General features: G+C 37.3%; 1 protein-coding gene and 1 pseudogene across 1 annotated transcript; one reads left to right on the forward strand and one right to left on the reverse strand.

Moving 5' to 3' along the window:
- Positions 1-758: 758 nt before the first annotated feature.
- Positions 759-9250, reverse strand: LOC137013827 (E3 ubiquitin-protein ligase TRIM39-like). Its single transcript, XM_067377797.1, has 8 exons — positions 9120-9250; positions 8746-8873; positions 8065-8600; positions 7739-7828; positions 5447-5680; positions 4831-4966; positions 1585-1611; positions 759-1432 (listed from the first exon to the last, which is right to left on the reverse strand). Exons 2-8 carry the CDS (start codon positions 8831-8833, stop codon positions 888-890), a joined length of 1656 nt encoding a protein of 551 aa, XP_067233898.1. The 5' UTR covers positions 8834-8873; positions 9120-9250; the 3' UTR covers positions 759-887.
- A 398-nt stretch (positions 9251-9648) lies between these two features.
- Positions 9649-18679, forward strand: LOC137013826 (E3 ubiquitin-protein ligase TRIM39-like; annotated as a pseudogene).
- Positions 18680-20863: the final 2184 nt, after the last annotated feature.

Here is a 20863-nt window from a genome sequence, read left to right on the forward strand (position 1 = left end):
ATCACCTCACTGCTAGGTCTTGTTTTCCCAAGTGTTGCATTTCCAAGCGTTATTTCCTGTCTGCCTGTCCTGTGTTACCGTTCCTGCCTGTTTCCTGTTTGTTGACCCGTTGCTGCCTGTCCTGACCATCGCCTGCACCTTGACTACGATTCTGCCTGTTCCTTGTTGTTCCCGTTTGCTCCCGTTTGACCCTGCCTGTATGACAACGCTCACTGTAAATAAAGCTTTGCATTTGGATCCCTACCTGAGTCCCGCCTTCGTTACAGTAGTGAAAAGGGCTCTATAAATAAAGTAGACTTGAGACTCGAGACTTTGAGCTAACTCGCTACAACATTGAGCCTGAATCAACAACACACTCAATCTGAGTACTCACAATTGCTGTACCACCTCGGGTATTGTGGGAATTGTCGTTTTCATCACTCCAAAATAATGAAATAAACTACATTTGTCTGAACTTATCTCACTTTACTAAGCTTTTCTGTTATTTTCTTTACCAATCATTTTTATATATGGGACTATGCAATGTTGTGACTTTTGGTAGCTACAATAAAATGGTGTTTCTCTTATCTTTAGATAATAAGATTTTTTTCCCAGCTTTCTATATTTGTTTTTCATTCATTCCAACATTGGGTCCACGAATAATTCACTAATAATTGTGTAAATTAGGCCCATTCATATTTATATTTATGCAGAGGTGAACTTCTCACAAAAAAACAACAACATGGAATAAATATATCAATTTTATTCAGGTACTGTAATCACTTTGATGTAAACCAAGTAGCTATGATTCTCATCCTTTGTGTAAGAACACATACATGTCTGATGTTTTAAACATTAATTACAAGAATCATTATTTTCATCAAGTATTTCCTATTTGGGGTGTACATTCATTTATTGTAATTGACAGGTGTGATGATCAGTGGAGTTGAGTTTTTACCTCCATTGAATGGACTTGGGCTAAAAAATGGATAGAGTTTGCCAAAGAAAGACTGAGCAGTGAAAGAATAGATATGAGAGTTGGACTCCACATCATTAAAGGAGACCAGACGCTCCTCATAATCCACAAACACACCGACCCGCTGCGGCTTCACTTTCAGATGCAGAGAGACAGGAGGATCAGCACTGGCACTATATACATTGCCATTACACTGAATTGACCAGTGTCCATTACTGGGACTCAGTGTGATCAATCCCTTCCTGTTAATGGATTCTCTGGCCACTCCTAAAATCCAGTCAGTCTTTCCCTTCACCTGCACCTCAAAATAAAATTTCCCAGAGGAGAATCCCTCCTTTCCCAGGACATTTCCATACATTTCAAATCTCTCTTTTTTGTCTGTGAGTTTCTGTCTAATGTCTCCATGTCTCACTTGTTTTCCATCATCAGACAGGATGAGGTTAGGATGAGCTGTATCAGGATCCAGAGTCACATCAACTGAGAAAACAAAGAATATCAATCTCAACTTTAACAATATAAAGATTTTATGATGATGTTTTAAATACATAATTCAGTTTTTAGTCAGTTTAAACTGCAGTGATGAAGCTGTGAGTATGAATATATACTGTAGGTCAGACAGCACACTGTACCTGCATACTGCTGCATCCTCTTCAGCTCTGTAGAGACACATGACAATATAACATCAACAGATCTTTACGTGTGAAATTACAGACAAGCTTTGAGGTTATATTTAAATAATTCGGTACAACATCATGCTTTTATCTGATCAATGTACACTATATTGCCAAAAGTATTGGGACACCCCTCCAAATCATTGAATTCAGGTGTTCCATGGCCACAGGTGTATAAAATCAAGCACCTAGGCATGCAGACTGCTTCTATAAACATTTGTGAAAGAATGGGGCGCTCTCAGGAGCTCAGTGAATTCAAGCATGGTCCATTCGTGAAATTTCCTCACTAGTAAATATTCCACGGTCAAGTGTTAGTGGTATTATAACAAAGTGGAAGCAATCGGGAACAACAGCAACTCAGCCACGAAGTGGTAGGCCACGTAAAATCACAGAGCGGGGTCAGCACATGCTGAGGCACACAGTCGCCAACTTTCTGCAGAGTCAATAGTTACAGATCTCCAAACTTCATGTGGCCTTCAGATTAGCTCAAGAACAGTGTGTAGAGAGCTTCATGGAATGGGTTTCCATGGCCGAGCAGCTGGATCCAAGCCTTACATCAGCAAGTGCAATGCAAAGCGTTGGATGCAGTGGTGTAAAGCATGGCACCACTGGACTCTAGAGCAGTGGAGACGTGTTTTCTGGAGTGACGAATCACGCTTCTCTGTCTGGCAATCCGAATGACAAGTCTGGGTTTGGCGGTTGCCAGTGGAACAGTACTTGCCTGACTGCATTGTGCCAAGTGTAAAGTTTGGTTGAGGGGGGATTATGGTGTGGGGTTGGGTTTGGCCCCTTAGTTCCAGTGAAAGGAACTCTTAATGCTTCAGCATACCAAGACATTTTGGACAATTTCATGCTCCCAACGTTGTGGGAACAGTTTGGGGATGGCCCCTTCCTGTTCTATCATGACTGCACACCAGTGCACAAAGCAAGGACCATAAAGACATGGATGAGCAAGTTTGGTCTGGAGGAACCATTAGTCGTGACCTCAACCCCATAGAACACCTTTGGGACGAATTAGAGCGGAGACTGCGAGCCAGGCCTTTTCACCAACATCACTGCCTGACCACACAAATGCGCTTCTAGATAAAATGGTAAAAAAAATTCCCATAAACACACTCTAAACCTTGTGGAAAGCCTTCCCAGAAGAGTTGAAGCTATTATAGCTGCAAAGGATGGGCCAACTCCATATTAAACCCTACGGATTAAGATTGGGGTGTCATTAAAATTCATGTGCACATAAAGGCAGGCGTCCCAAAACTATTGGCAATATAGTGTATGTCTTTTTCTTTTCTTTTTTGTAGTACTTAGCACTGCTAAAAACTACAGGATAAAATATCACAGAGCAATCTTCCTCTTAAAGCCAGGATGTTTATCAATTTGAAAGTCTGCTTTTGTGGCTTTGTTAAAAAAAAAAAACAAAAAAAAAACCGATTTGGTAAAACATTTAAAATTCTTCTCTTGAACTGCTAAATAGAGTGGTGCAAGTAGTGGGACAAACAGTGGAGTGCTGTGTTTATCTTTAAATATTTTAGTATGCCCTGAATGTGTGAGTTGTCCAATCACCCAATCTTGTGAGTATATAAAAGGGGACTTTTAAGGCACCGTTTGTGTGTCTCTGGGGGGATAAGAATCAAGGGTGATTGTATGTGAGCTGGTAGAGTAAGGTTAGGATTAGATTAGGAAGGCTGATGAACCATCTAGACCAGGGGTGCCCAACCCTGTTCCTGGAGATCTACCTTCCTGCAGAGTTCAGCTCCAGCCCTGCTCAACACACATGTCTGTATTTATCAAGTTCTCCTAAAGATCTTAATTAGCTGATTCAGCTGTGATTTATCAGGTTTGGAGCCAAACTTTGCAGGAAGGTAGATCTCCAGGAACAGGTTTGGTCACCCCTAAACTAGACCACAGAATTCAGACTCATCACCCATGTAAGTTTAATCTGCCATCCATTAAAGTAGGTGGCGATAATGCTCCCATGCTAACCAACTGCTTGTGTGTCACTGCACTAAGGCCCGCCCATTCCAGTTTTGCCCCGTTCTTGCAGGTACGTGTTGTTTGGCTAACTTGTTAGCATTGTCATGTTTGACTTATAGTTTATAGCTTTCCGAGGGACGATCGTCATTGTGACTGGTTGGCGGCTCCCTTCCTCTTCCTTTCTTTCAACCTTCTCCTTCTATAATCCCATGATTATTGGTGTATTGCTGTCCACGCAATTGGATTTTACGTAAAACGGTCAGGGCTTTGTGGTTTTATATCGACTGCTCGGCTATCTTTTGGCAGTCACCGTAGCAGACAAAGAGCTGGTCAAGCTCTTTGCATGCTCTGGTGGCTGTACTAAGGGACGAGCAGTCTCTAAACAGAGGCTTTTTCACTGGATAGTGGATGCTATCTCTATGGCTTACGCGAGCCAGGGTCAGGAATGCCCTTTCAACATCAGAGCTCATTCGACAAGAGCTATTGCCTCTTCATGGGCCTGGGCTAAAGGCAGGCCTATTTGGGAAATATTTTGCAGTTGGCTGGTCTTCACAGAAAATTTTTGCCAGTTTTGTATGTTCCATCTGTGACGTCTCTAGTGCTTTCGGTGAGTGAATAGCCTCACTTATTCTCTGGCTTATTGCTTCTGGGCACAGTTTGTTACCGCTTCTAGCTGTTGACACTGTGCATGCCTATGTGCATTACATATGAATGCTTACTTTGGGTGGTCTTTAGCATGCTTACAATCTTTAGTCTATTCATAAATTGAAAACCCAATAACAATTATAAACTCAATTATAAAACCCAATTATAAAAAATTATAAAATCTTGAAGGAACAAGCAGCGAATTAGTCTTCCAGGGTTCTGATGTCATACCTGCACCACACAACTATGAACACCCTTAGGAGATGTATTCATAAAATATCAATGGAACAACTGAATGGGCAAATAATCATAAGCTTAATAAAAAATGAAAGTTTCTCTTGATATTTTATACATGTTTTACATGTTTTCTGAAATTAGAGCTGAAAATGACCTGCTTTCTTCAAGAAGAACTGTGAGGTGATGATAATGAGGTACAAAGACATGATCATGATACTTTGACATACACATGTCATACATACACATGTACAAAGACATACACATACTAATTTCAGACTAATTCTACGTTACTGAAATTAAAAGATGATGAATTTATGTATCTGTATGGTGTATTTAATACTGATGTACCAGTTTGCATGAGCTTCTCCTGTAAAATGTCCTTCAGTTTAATCAGAGCTCTCTGAGTCTCCAGATTCTCATCAGTCTTCATACTGATCTCAGGCCAGTTCCTGTTTTTTCTAGGGTTGCACTGGGATGAGTAAATCTACAGCAGGAGAGAGGAGAAATCGTTTAGCATGAGGAGTCCCAGGTAAAAAAGTACACTTCCATGTACTTAAAGTGCTCTAGTTTCACATACTAATTTTGTACTTAATATACTAAAAATTCCTTAGTACTTCTTAAGATAATCTTAAGTACACTTGAACCTGTGTTTGAAAAGAAAGTGTATGAAAGATGGGTTCAAGTGCACTACAACTGGTGACTAAATACATTTTTTTTTAATACAGAGATAGTATGTTAAAAGCACATTTTAGTTCATATTAATGGTGTCTCAAAATAGCACAGTTGAGTATACTTAGAAGTTCTTAAGATTATATTAAGAAGTACTAAAAAATAACTTTTAGAATATTAAATACTTAGTATATTAAATGTACTTTAAGTACATTATGGAAGTGTACTTTTTTTCACCTGGAGTGTTCTGGTGTCATATACTGCACTATCATTGATCAGAGAGATGTAGACTGACCTGTAGGAGGTGGAGGTGATCTTCAGTGTTTGAGAGCTGCTCCAGCTCAATGTTTCTCATCTTCAGCTCAGTGATCTCCTGCTCCAGCTCTTTAATCAGCTCTTCCTCCTGTTTCTTTGCTGCTTTCTGCTGTTCCTCCATCATCTCCAGCAGTTCAGTCTGAAATATCTCAATGGAGCGCTTGAGATCAGTGAAGAGCTCAACATGGGCTGCTTTCTCCTTCTCTGTGTTTCTCTGGGGGCCAGAGTAATCAACAAATTATTAGTTATTAAATATAGATTATCTATGTCCAAGCACCAATGGCTTATGTAGATGAAATGGTAATACACTTGCCATGTCTCTTTTCAAATATCTATAAGTAGCCTATTACTTTACGGAAGTTTTGTATTATATATTATATTAAAGTAGAAGTGGATTATTCCCACTTCATTTTAAAAAAAAATATGTTTTCAAAATCTTTAGGATATAAACATAAAACAACATTCATTTTTTTAACTCTATTGTCTGATTCATTTAATCTAACGGATTAAACTCTATTTGGCTATAATAAACTGTAATGAATTAGTATGCATTTTTCAAGTTTTTAAACCAATTCAGATTTTATATGAGACCAAACAGGTTTTGTGTCCTGTGGCTCTCTGGTGGACAACATCAAGGCCATCCGCATCCGCGCACCGTTTAGCCCTGCGTAATTTTCCTCATCATGGTTTGCGGATGGGTTTGCAGACAGGAACCCTCCAGATGACAAAATTACGCAGGGCTAAATGGTGCGCGGATGCGGATGGCCGAAGTATATGTTGGCCTTGATGTTGTACTCTGGTGTACCAGTGATCAGGGGCCATATTCACAAAACATCTTAAGGCTAAAAGTAACTCCTAACTTGCCGATTTAGGAGAAACTCTTAAAAAAAAATGGGCGTGTCAGTCCTAATTTTAGGAGTCCTAAATTTTTGCTCTAAGAGTATTTCACAAAACATTTTAGCGCTAAATCTAGCTCCTAAATCTGTGAGACATTAGGAGTAGTCAAGAGGACTCCTAAATCACTAAGACCAAATCACAAACTGTCCTAATCCACCCAAAGACACTGAACACCATTGAGACAATAGCGATAGAGCTTTATACTATATATATATATATATAATAAGCGTATTTGGTGTGCTGTCCAAGGGGATTGAGGGCTCCGAGCTTGGAATTTAGCCCAAACCCAAAGTTCTTCCCGTATCCCCAGCCAAGAGTGAGGAACGGGGTGGTGAAGGGATGTAGAAACCTGTCAAAGTATCTATAGGCGAGTAGGCTCTCGTCTGTGTATATATTCCTCCTCTTGAGCTGATTAGAAAGACTGTTTGAATGTGTTTCTCCTAAACTTTGTTTATAAAACATAATTTGTCACTTGAATTCTGCAATCTCTTGAGATGAAGACATCCAAGAGGTGGACAATTAACTGTATACTAGTTTAATTAGTGACATTAGCCTACATTTTAAAACCTTTATGGCAACATTTTATTTTGACTATGGCAACATTTTTATTAAAACGTATTTATTTGAATAGGGCAACATTTGTATTTTAAAACATTTATTTTAATATGGAAACATGACACCTCATTCTACAATATTTCTGTGATTAAATCACTGACTCCTCCCCCATCAGCCAATCACTGTGTGTTTACTCCATAGCAACGAGGTCAACCCCGCCCTTACTCTTAGCTTAAGACTTCTGTCTATTCCTTAGTAAAAGTTTGTCTCAGCAGCTTTGTGAATAGGTTTTAAGAGAAAACTCTTAGCTAAGAACTTTTACTGCTATTTAGGAGAACTCTTAGTGGTAAGATAAAATGTTTTGTGAATACGGCCCCTGGTGTATCAAACTTCAGCAGCTCAAAATATGGCCTTCAGCTTTCATTCCCATTGATTTAAATGGCTAGCTTTAAGCAATTGCTGTTAGACTGCATCAAAATTCCTTTAACAACTTTAGGAAAAAAGTTACAATGGCAGATAAACTTAAATGTATTTGTGTCAAAACTAGCAAAATGTAAAGTTGCTTATTATAGGATCACCCTGTGGACTATTTGGTCTCATTTTGAAACTATATACAAACATGAAGCATGAACAAACTATAAACAAACATGGTACAAGCATGATATGTACCATGTTTCATGCAAATTGGACCAAGGTCTAAGAGAAGTTGGAAAAAAAGTCCCTGACCCCTGGATCACCTGCTGCATGTTTTAAGTGTCCAATAAGAAACCATCTAACAATAACCCAAAAAACACCCTGGAAACCTCCCATAACCACTTACTTTTCTGACTTCTGCTGAGCGTTTGATCTCTTCAATTTTCTTGACTCTGTCCTGGATCATCTGCTGCGTGTCTTGAACCATCAACTGAGTCTATAAACAGAGAACAGCACTGACACATTTATCATAACAGAGATTTCTATTTTATATTCTTCAATGTAAATGGCCAATCACATTTGAAACAAGTAACAGCACTTTGTTGCACTGACACACGTGCTGCAGTTTTCTGTCCTGGTCTAGAAATAGCAGCCTCAAATTTTCAAACCTTCATCCTCTTTTTAAAGATTTATCACTGAATGTACAGAAGTTTTAGTATTTATAGTACTCACTTCTTCTAAAGAAACAGTGTTGTGGTTCCTGTGGTCTCCGTCAGTACAGAACAGACACACGATTCTCTGATCATCTCTACAGAACAGCTCCAGAGGTCTCTCATGTTTCTGACATATATAGTCCTCCAGATTACTCACGGGATCCATCACTTTGTGTTTCTTTAAACCTGCCACTCTCAAATGAGGGTCCAGGTGAGTTGCACAGTAAGAGCTCTGACAAAACAGACACGACTTCAGTGCTTTCAGCTTTCTTTCGTCACAAACGTCACACAAAACGTCAGGTTTTTCCTCACACCTTTTCTTTTTATAGTGATCTACGAGCTCTCTGAGTGTGGTATTAATCTTGAGATCAGGTCTGTGCTTGAATGTTTCTTTACAATATGGACAGTTGCAGGTCTGGCTGTTGTCCCAGCACTTATTCAGACAGGTCTTGCAGAAGTTGTGTCCACATGGAGTGCTGACTGGATCAGTGAATACGTCCAGACATATAGAGCACCGAAACTCCTTAGTAAGTGGAGCGGATGATGATGTTTTCGCTGCAAAGAGAAATGATGAAGATAAATCTCTTGCACTATAAGTGAAAAGTCAAAATGTTGTTGAGACAATTTCCAGAAATGAATCTAGACAAGGTTACTTTCAAGTTAAAATTTTATATAGATATATGATTGGTTATTGACTCACATGGAGAAACATCTGTACTCCCACTCCTGGATTTTTGTTTTTTTGCTGGAGCTGAGGAAGATTCTGCCTTTGTTCTTCTTCTCTTCATGATTTTATTTATTTATTTATTTATTTTTAGAAACTGCAGTCTAACAAAGGAAAGGTACAGATAATAAATTCCATTAAAAATCAACAGATATTTTGTATGACCAAGTGTTTTAGTTACAAAAAGTTTTCAGATTGAGCATAGAAAGTTTGTGTTCAGTCTGCTTGTCATTTACTTCCTCTTTATTTAGCCTTTCTGTCATGTGACAAAATGACAGAAATGCCATTGCTTTACAAAACATGTTTAGAAACCTGTTCAACACAATCTCTCTTATATTTCTATCTCTTACCTGTTAGTATCAGATGTTTTCTCAAAGCTCTTTGAATGGCTCAATAAATATATTGTTGTTTAAATATACTGAGGTTGATCGTTTCAGGCATCCATGCGGTGGTTGTTGAAGTTAGTTTCACTTTCTCTGAATCTGTTACTGAACTGCAGTGATGTCAGAGCTCCTCCTGTATTTACACATTTACATTTGTCCCTCTGTTCAGTGTTTTGGGTTCATGTGTGTCTGTATTTGGGCCTGATACAAGTAGGCCTACTTTTGGTGCTTTCAGATGACTATAAGAAAGTTGAAATAAAAATTAAAAACAAATATATAAAGATGAAAAAAAAGTTGGAAATGGTAAAAAAAGATAATAAAGAAAGATAAGAGAACATAACTCTTAAAAATCTTGTCAAACAATAAAGCTTCTGTAAGTCTGCTGATGTCTCTTCATGACCTGATTGAAACATCAGGCCCAAATACAGACACACATGAACCCAAAACACTGAACAGAGGGACAATAAATGTGTAAATACAGGAGGAGCTCTGACATCACTGCAGTTCAGTAACAGAGAAAGTGAAACTAACTTCAACAACAACCATACGATCAGCATCTTTAAACAACAGCATTTACTGAGCCGTTCAAAGAGCTTTGTGAACACATCTGATACTCACAGGTAAGAAATAGAATATAAGAGAGATTGTGCTGAACAGGTTTCTAAACATGTTGTAAAGAAAAGTATGGCATTTCTATTATTTTGTCACATGAGACTAAAAGGCCATTTACACGTCACCGTTTTCAAGTAGGCCTAGTTTTGACAAAAAATGACGGAGTATTTTCCGCTGTTTGATCGTGCCGGTGTCACTGTGATTTTGCCAAGTATAAGACATGTTCCTGGAACAAAATTCCTGTATGAAAATTTAGTCTTAACCCTATTCCTACCCCTAAACCTAATCCTACCCGTAACTTATCCCTAAAATCAGATGGGAAAGATAGGTGAATAACATTGATGTAGAAGCACCTAACCCAGGTTGCAAGCCTAAACTTGACATAAACGTTAAACTTGTTCCTCAAATCTGATTGGTTGATTGGAATGTTGTTCAACAAAGATGTTGATCGAGAAACATTTCATACTTGAAATCACATTCACCGTCACAGCATATACAACCACTGCAAACGTGACATTATAAAAAAAAACATATAAAAATGTACACTGCTCAATTTAAAATTCATGAGCCGTTTCAATTTGGTGTTGACGATGGGGAGGATGATTTGAACTGCGTTTCTGACACAATGACAGGAAGACTAAATAAAGCAGACAGACTGAACACAAACCTGCTATGCTCCATTTGAAAATGTATTGTAACTAAAACCAAATTAGATCACACTTGGTCATACAAAATATCTGTTGATTTTTAATGGAAATTGTTATCTGTACCTTTCCTTTGTTAGACTGCAGTTTCTAAAAAAAAAAAAAAAAAACATGAAGAGAAGAAGAACAAAGGCAGAATCATCCTCAGCTCCAGGAAAAAAACAAAAATCCAGGAGTGGGAATACAGATGTTTCTCCATGTGAGTCAATAACCAATCATATCTATATGAAATTTTAACTTATAAGTAACCTGTTGTCTGGATTCAAGCTTTGTCAGTTTAGGACATTGTCTCAACAACATTTTGACTTTTCACTTAAAGTGCAAGAGATTTATCTTCATCATTTCTCTTTCCAGCGATATCATCCTCCAGGTCTCCACTTTCTAATGAGTTTCGGTGCTCTATATGTCTGGACGTATTCACTGATCCAGTCAGCACTCCATGTGGACACAACTTCTGCAAGACCTGTCTGAATAAGTGCTGGGACAACAGCCAGACCTGCAACTGTCCATATTGTAAAGAAACATTCAAGCACAGACCTGATCTCAAGATTAATACCACACTCAGAGAGCTCGTAGATCACTATAAAAAGAAAAGGCGTGAGGAAAAACCTGACGTTTTGTGTGACGTTTGTGACGAAAGAAAGCTGAAAGCACTGAAGTCGTGTCTGGTTTGTCAGAGCTCTTACTGTGCAACTCACCTGGACCCTCATTTGAGAGTGGCAGGTTTAAAGAAACACAAAGTGATGGATCCCGTGAGTAATCTGGAGGACTATATATGTCAGAAACATGAGAGACCTCTGGAGCTGTTCTGTAGAGATGATCAGAGAATCGTGTGTCTGTTCTGTACTGACGGAGACCACAGGAACCACAAAACTGTTTCTTTAGAAGAAGTGAGTACTATAAATACTAAAACTTCTGTACATTCAGTGATAAATCTTTAAAAAAGAGGATGAAGGTTTGAAGATTTGAGGCTGCTATTTCTAGACCAGGACACAAAACTGCAGCACGTGTGTCAGTGCAACAAAGTGCTGTTACTTGTTTCAAATGTGATTGGCCATTTACATTGAAGAATATAAAATAGAAATCTCTGTTATGATAAATGTGTCAGTGCTGTTCTCTGTTTATAGACTCAGTTGATGGTTCAAGACACGCAGCAGATGATCCAGGACAGAGTCAAGAAAATTGAAGAGATCAAACACTCAGCAGAAGCCAGAAAAGTAAGTGGTTATGGGAGTTTTCCAGGGTGTTTTTTTGGGTTATTGTTAGATGGTTTCTTACTGGACACTTAAAACATGCAGCAGATGATCCAGGGGTCAGGGATGTCCAAACACATTCAGTGGACGCTACAGGTGCTGGTCATATAATTAGAATATCATCAAAAAGTTGATTTATTTCACTAATTCCATTCAAAAAGTGAAACTTGTATATTATATGCATCATTACACACAGACTGATATATTTCAAATATTTATTTCTTTTAATTTTGATGATTATAACTGACAACTAAGGAAAATCCCAAATTCAGTATCTCAGAAAATTAGTGCAATTGTGAAAAGGTTCAATATTGAAGACACATTCTAATCAGCTAATTAACTCAAAACACCTGCAAAGGCCTTTAAATGGTCTCCCAGTCTAGTTCTGTAGGCTACACAATCATGGGGAAGACTGCTGACTTGACAGTTGTCCAAAAGACGACCATTGACACCTTGCACAAGGAGGGCAAGACACAAAAGGTCATTGCAAAAGAGGCTGGCTGTTCACAGAGCTCTGTATCCAAGCACATTAATAGAGAGGCGAAGGGAAGGAAAAGATGTGGTAGAAAAAAAGTGTACAAGCAATAGGGATAACTGCACCCTGGAGAGGATTGTGAAACAAAACCCATTCAAAAATGTGGGGGAGATTCACAAAGAGTTGACTGCAGCTGGAGTCAGTGCTTCAAGAACCACCACGCACAGATGTATGCAAGAGATGGGTTTCAGCTGTCGCATTCCTTGTGTCAAGCCACTCTTGAACAACAGACAGCGTCAGAAGCGTCTAAATACAAAACGGACTGGACTGCTGCTGATTGGTCCAAAGTTATGTTCTCCGATGAAAGTAAATTTCAGAGTCTGGAGGAAGAGAGGAGAGGCACACAATCCATGTTGCTTGAGGTCCAGTGTTAAGTTTCCACAGTCAGTGATGGTTTGGGGTGCCATGTCGTCTGCTGGTGTTGGTCCACTGTGTTTTCTGAGGTCCAAGGTCAACGCAGCCGTATACCAGGATTTAGAGCACTTCATGCTTCCTGCTGCTGACCAACTTTATGGAGATCCAGATTTCTTTTTTCCAACAGGACTTGGCACCTACACACAGTGCCAAAGCTACCAGTACCTGGTTTAAGGACCATGGTATCCCTGTTCTTAATTGGCCAGCAAACTTGCATGACCTTAACCCCATAGAAAATCTATAGGGTATTGTGAAGAGGAAGATGCGATATGCCAGACCCAACAATGCAGAAGAGCTGAAGGCCACTATCAGAGCAACCTGGGCTCTCATAACACCTGAGCAGTGCCACAGACTGATCGACTCCATGCCACACCACATTGCTGCAGTAATTCAGGCAAAAGGAGCCCCAACTAAGTGTTGAGTGCTGTACATGCTCATACTTTTCATGTTCATACTTTTCAGTTGGCCAAGATTTGGGATTTTCCTTAGTTGTCAGTTATAATCATCAACATTAAAAGAAATAAACATTTGAAATATATCGGTCAGTGTGTAATGAATGAATATAATATACAAGTTTCACTTTTTGAATGGAATTAGTGAAATCAACTTTTTGATGATATTCTAATTATATGACCAGCACCTGTAATTGTCACTATAATTAGTACTTATGCATTTTAGTCCAGAACTCTAGGGCTAGACAACAGTCAAAAGTCTTTTTCCCCTCTAAATCCTTGAGGCAAGTGCTACAAAATTTACATACACTGTTTTATTGGAAAATTCTTCCTCTTGCTCCTTTTTGAATTTTCTGAAAATCACAATTTTTTTTTCACATCAAAATCCCAACTTCTCTTAGACCTTGGTCCAATTTGCATGAAACTTGGTCCATATCATCTGGAGACCCCCATGACAAAACTTATCAAAATAATTTTGATACATTTAAGCATTGTGAAAATATAGGCAAACGAAATGGTCAGGTGTCACCCATTTTTGCGAATTTACTTGAATGCAATGTCCAAACTTAAATGATACAACAGCATGTTTTGAGGACACACAAAAATCGTGTCAAATTATAGCTATAGGGTTGATACAACTGAAAATTGTTAATGCTTGTAACTCCACAGCTTTATCATCAATCAAGTTCAAATGCTTGCATATGCTTTAAATATCATTTGGATAAAAAACATATTTATTTATAGTTTAAAAATGAGGCTGTGTACCAGAGAGTCCACAGAGTGATCCTATAATAAGCAACTTTACATTTTACTAGTTTTGACACAAATAAATTTAAGTTTATCTGCCATTGTAAATTTTCCCTAAAGTTGTTAAAGGAGTCTAACAGCAATTCCTAAAAGCCAGCCATTTGAATCAATAGGAATGAAAGCTGAAGGAAACTTCCATAAAGAAAATGGGCTATATTTGAAAAGAGACATGGCAAGTGTATTACCATTTCATCTACATAAGCCATTAGTGCTTGGACATAGGACATCATCTATATTTAATAACTAATAATTTGTTGATTACTCTGGCCTCCAGAGAAACACAGAGAAGGAGAAAGCAGCCCATGTTGAGCTCTTCACTGATCTCAAGCACTCCATTGAGAGATTTCAGACTGAACTGCTGGAGATGATGGAGGAACAGCAGACAGCAGCAAAGAAACAGGAGGAAGAGCTGATTAAAGAGCTGGAGCAGGAAATCACTGAGCTAAAGATGAGAAACACTGAGCTGGAGCAGCTCTCAAACACTGAAGATCACCTCCACCTCCTACAGGTCAGTCTACATCTGATCACTCTGATCAGTGATAATGCAGTATATGACACCAGAACACTCCTCATGTTGAAGGATTTCTCCTCTCTCCTGCTATAGATTTACTCATCCCAGTGCAATCCTAGAAAAAAACAGGAACTGGCCTGAGATCAGTATGAAGACTTATGTGAGTCTGGAGACTCCGAGAGCTCTGATTAAACTGAAGATTTTTTTACAGAAGCTCATGCAAACTGGTATGTCAGTATCAAATACACCAAACAGATACATAAATTCATCATCTTTTAATTTCAATAATGGAATTAGAGATGAGATCAGGTCTTTGTGGCTTATTATCATCACCTCACAGTTCTTCTAGAAGAAAGCACATTTCCATCTCAAATTTCAGAAAACATGTACAACATGTATAGAAGAGAAATGGCAAGAAGTAACATTTATCTAATAACTCTGTGATTGTTTGCCCTTTCAGTTGTTCCATCAGTATTTTGTGAATAATTTCCTAAGGGTGAACAGTTCAGTACAAATCAGTAGCAGCTCAAGAGACAAATTTTAAATGTTTTATGAAAAACCACAAAAGCAGATAGTCAAACTGAGAGACATCATTGGTTTAAGGAGAAGAAATGTTGTTCATGAAAAGACTGATATGTTGGTGACATTTCAGGCCCGTTGTACTAAATTATTAAAAAATATTACCTTAAAATTTGACTATAATTTAACATAAACATATCTCAAAGATCAGATGATGTTTTATTGTCAGGTGTCTCTTTGGTGTTGAAGAGGATGCAGCAGTATGCAGGTACAGTGTGCTGTCTGACCTACACTACACTGTGTTTCAAATTATTATGCAAGTGACATATCAGTAAGATTTCAGTAGAATAAACATTCAGATTTTAGTTTATCTAAGAAAATGTTTGTTTGTTTGTTTGTTTGTTTGTTTATCCATGTCTTTTTAGATAACTGGTATCAATCTCAGACAAAATAATTTGCAGGTCTGTGGAAACCCTACTTAGAGGTTGTTCCACATTATTAAACAAGTCACAGTTCTGATGCAATATGGGGAGGAAGAAAGATCTTTCTGAAAATGAAAAGCGTGAAATGGTGCAATGTTGTGCGCATGAAAACAACTAATATTGTGTGAAACTGAATGAAGATTATAAAATTATCATAAGATTTGTGAGTGATCCAGAGCACAGCAGAACTCGGTCAGATAAAGGCTTATTAATGAAAGTTCCTGTCAAAAAAATTATTGTATTAAAAGGGCAGCTATAAAAATAAAAAAAAAAGCTAGTGTTGAGCAGGTATTTGAAGCTGCTGGTGTCTCTGGAGTCTTGAGATCCTCACCATGCAGGCTGGCAGTTGTGCGTAAAGATGCATTTTAGCCACCATTAACCAAAGCTCACAAAGAGAAACATTTACAGTGGGTGTAGAAATACATTTTCAAACAGTTTTATTGCTGTGGTGTTTTTTTGCAGCATTGGATAGTGCATAGTGCATTGTATTTCAGAAGGCACTATCCTCCTTTTTATACCATAACAGAAAATGGCCAATTATGAACTCCATATATCTTGCAAAAGTCATTTTAATACCCTCAGAGACCCTAAAGGCACATTCCATCTCACTTCCCAATATTCCAGCCAAATCATCACCGACCAGCTCCCTGCTGACATCTTGTTGGAACGTGGTGGCCATTCACCAATACAGAAATCCATCCATCTAGACCATCCATTGTACGGCATTAGTCAGTGAATAAAACTATTTAAAAATGAGTCTTCATGTATTTCTACACCCACTGTAAATGTTTCTCTTTGTGAGCTTTGGTTTGGAGTGGCTGAAATGCATCTTTACGCACAACTGCCAGCCTGCATGGAGAGCTTCTCGAGACTCCAGAGACACCAGCAGCTTCAAATACCTGTTTGCTGCTCAACACTGGCTTTTTTTAAAGCTGCCCTTTTAATGCAATTAATTTTTTTGACAGGAACTTTCATTAATAAGCCTTTATCTGACCAAGTTCTGCTGTGCTCTAAATCACTCACAAATCTTATGATAATTTGATAATCTCCATTCAGTTTTAATACAATATTAGTTGTTTTCATGCCTTTTGCACAACATTGCACCATTTCATGCTTTTCATCTTCAGAAAGATCTTTCTTCCTCCTCATATTGCATGAGAACTGTGACTTGCTTAATAATGTGGAACAACCTCTAAGTAGGGTTTCCATAGACCTGGCAAATTATTTTGTCTGAGATTGATACCAGTTATCTAAAAAGACATGGATAAATAAATAAACAAACATTTTCTTAGAAAAACTAAAATCTGAATGATTATTCTACTTAAATCTTACTGATATGTAACTTGCATAATAATTTGGAACGCGGTGTAGTTTACATTCATATAGGCTTCATTACTGCACTGCATCTGATTAAAAACTGGATTATATTTTGAATTTGTGTTTCATATTCTCTGTTTTCTCAGTGGATGTGACTCTTGATCCTGATACAGCTAATCCAAACCTCATCCTGTCTGATGATGGAAAACAAGTGAGACATGGAGACATTAGACAGAAACTCCCAGACAACCCAAAGAGATTTGATCCATATGTAAATGTCCTGGGAAAGGAGGGATTCTCCTCAGGGAAATTTTATTTTGAGGTGCAGGTGAAGGGAAAGACAGACTGGGAATTAGGAGTGGCCAGAGAATCCATTAACAGGAAGGCAGTGATCCCACTATGTGCCAGTAATGGATTCTGGATTGTGATTCTAAGGAATGGGAATGAATATAGTGCCAGTGCTGATCCTCCTGTCCGTCTGCGTCTGAGAGTGAAGCCGCAGCGGGTCGGGGTGTTTGTGGATTATAAGAATGGTTCGGTCTCCTTTAGTGATGTGGAGTCCAGCTCTCTTATCTACTCTTTCACTGCTCAGTCTTTCATTGACAAACTCTATCCTTATTTTAGCCCACATCCAAACAATGGAGGTAAAAACTCAACTCCACTGATCATCACACCTGTCAGTTACAATAAATGAATTTACACCATTAATATCAAATACTTAAAACAGTTCTTTATGTTTAGAAACATTAAATATGAGCTGCTAGTCAAAGGATGAGAACGAGTTTGCATCTAAGTGAATCTGAATAAACATTATTTTCTGACATTGCTTGTATTTTTAATTGATTAATTGTTTAAGCTGTTGTATTGTGCTCTACCCTTAGAGACCATGCATGCATTATTTTTCTTTCTTTCTTGTTTTCCTGTGATTTTGACTTGAATTTCTCACGATCTCAACATAACATATGACAATATAAACAAACAGTTTCCTGTTGGACATTCATTAGACATTTGATTTTTTGACATTTTCTAGAATATTAAATGATATGTGTAATCACAAAATAGTGGCAGTTCATGCTGTATCTTGTTTAGATCATGCACATACAGTATATGTTCATATATTTGCCTACAGTATATGTGACCCTGGACTACAAAACCAGTAATAAGGGTCAAATTTTTATTTGGCCGAAATACAACTATTTGAAAATCTGGAATCTGAGGGTACAAAAAAATCAAAATGATGAGAAAATCGCCTTTAAAATGGCCAAATGAAGTCCTTAGCCATGCATATCCACTAACAAAAATACATTTTTGATATATTTACAGTAGGAAATTTACAAAAAAATCTTTACTTATTATCCTAATAATTTTTGGCATAAAAGAAAAATCGATAATTTTGACCCATACAATGTATTGTTGTCTATTGCTACAAATATACCCATGCGACTTATGACTAGTTTTGGGGTCCAGGGTCACATATGGACCCCATTGAGGTCCAAGTACCAATGGTACTCAGATTTATCTACCTATTAGATCTGGAGGATCAACTTCTCAGTCATCTTTGTTACTATGTCTTGAGGAGGTGAAGTGCTGGCTAGAGCAAATCGCCTACAGCTTAATGCTTGAAATCTAAAGTTATCATTTTTGGGCCAAATAAGGTTGACTGTGACATAAACGATGTGTTAGGTACAAGGACAACAAATGTTCAGTCCCAAATAAGAAATTTGGGTGTAATTTTTGACACCGCTTTAATGTTTGATCATCAGATTAAATGTGTGGTAAAAAGTTGCTTCTTTCAGTTGAGGACTACTGCAAAAATGAAATCCTTTCTGTCTGTTGCTGACCTTGAGATAGTGATACATGCATTTGATATACAGTACAGTCCAAAAGTTTGGAAACACTAAGATTTTTAATGTTTTTAAAAGAAGTTTCGTCTGCTCACCAAGGCCACATTTATTTAATTAAAAATACAGTAAAAAACAGTAATATTGTGAAATATTATTACAATTTAAAATAACTGTGTACTATTTAAATATATTTGACAAAGTAATTTATTCCTGTGATGCAAAGCTGAATTTTCAGCATCGTTACTCCAGTCTTCAGTGTCACATGATCCTTCAGAAATCATTCTAATATGCTGATTTGCTGCTCAATAAACATTTATGATTATTTTCAATGTTGAAAACAGTTGTGTACTTTTTTTTTCCAGGATTCCTTGATGACTAGAAAGTTCAAAAGAACAGCATTTATCTGAAAAACAAAGCTTCTGTAGCATTATACACTACCGTTCAAAAGTTTGGGGTCAGTAAGAATTTTTATTTTTATTTTTTTGAAAAGAAATTAAAGAAATTAATACTTTTATTCAGCAAGGATGCATTAAATCAATCAAAAGTGGCAGTAAAGACATTTATAATGTTACAAAAGATTTGATTTCAGATAAACACTGTTCTCAGATAAAAACTTTCTATTCATCAAATAATCCTGAAAAAAAATATTGTACACAAATATTTTGTACAATTGTACACATTAAATGTTTCTTGAGCATCAAATCATCATATCAGAATGATTTCTGAAGGATCATGTGACACTGAAGACTGGAGTAATGATGCTGAAAATTCAGCTTTGCATCACAGGAATAAATTAAAATAAATTACTCAAATATATTCAAATAGAAAACAGTTATTTTAAATTGTAATAATATTTCACAATATTACTGTTTTTTACTGTATTTTTAATTAAATAAATGTAGCCTTGGTGAGCAGACGAAACGTCTTTTAAAAACATTAAAAATCTTAGTGGTTCCAAACTTTTGGACTGTACTGTACATGCAGTGATACCTCTCCTCCCGTTTGGACTAGTAATGCACTTTATTTGGGAGTAAGCCAAACTCTTATTTCAAAATTGCAATTGGTCCAGAATGCAGCTGCGAGGCTCCTTACTAACACAAAGAAAAGGGAGCATATTACTCAAGTCTTGGAAAAGCTGCATTGGCTTTTGGTTAAATATCGGATACAATACAAGGTGTAAGTATTTAAAGCTGTCCATGAGATGGCCCCAGAATACAGTATATTACGGACCTGATTCATATGTAGATCTCAAAGATCATTTAATTGCTTACTGCTCTCAATTCCGAAAACTCACCTGAAAACAAAAGGGGATCGTGCATTTTCGGTTGCCGGCCCAAGACCGTGGAATACTCTTCCACCTGACATCAGATCTGCACCCAGTTGATGTTTTTAAATCTTGTGTGAAAACACTTGTTTTTTATGGCTTTTAATTGTTGACTTTTGGATGATGTATATTGTTTTAAAAGTTTTTCTGTTATTGTTGATTTTTTTGTTTTGTTTTTTTATATATATATATATAAATTTATTATTTTTGTTTGTTGTGTTGCTGTACAGTCCTTTGGTCTACTTTGTAGTGAAAATGGCTCTATAAATAAAGTAGACTTGAGACTTTGAGCTAACTTGCTACAACATTGATCCTGAATCAACAACACGCTCAATCTGAGATGACCCGGAAGTACTCACAATTGCCGTACCACATCGGGGTATTGTGGTAATTGTCGTTTTCATCTCTCCAAAATAACGAAATAAACTACATTTGTCTGAACTTATCTCACTTTACTAAGCTTTTCTGTTCTTTTGTTAACAAATCATTTTTATATATGGTACTGTGGCGGGTTAAATGTAAATCACGAACACCTGTAGACACTATATCACATATAAAAATGATACTGACTAAAAAGAACTAAACCGTCTTTCATGTCAAGGTACAATGCTGTTTCTTTGGTCAATTTGCACACTGCACATGGGTTGAAGCTCTTAATTTTGAGCTTCCAAAGTGCCCCAGATTGATGCATTTAACCTTAAAATGTACTAAATTTTCTTCCGGGAACATTTACATTTTCCCCGCTATAGGAGGTACACCTAACAAACTTTTACAAATTAAAGTGCCAAAGCCAAATCATGTACATTTTATGAACTTTATTCAAGAATAGCTACTATATAAAAAAAAAAAGCTTCTTTCATGTCAGTAAAGCTGTTAACAGAAAATTAAAATGCCATTGGAAAGATACAGATTTGGGCTAAGCCCCGAATGTTAACAA

This window comes from Chanodichthys erythropterus, chromosome 23 (genome assembly GCF_024489055.1).
Source record: "Chanodichthys erythropterus isolate Z2021 chromosome 23, ASM2448905v1, whole genome shotgun sequence".
In the NCBI taxonomy this organism is placed as follows: domain Eukaryota; kingdom Metazoa; phylum Chordata; class Actinopteri; order Cypriniformes; family Xenocyprididae; genus Chanodichthys; species Chanodichthys erythropterus.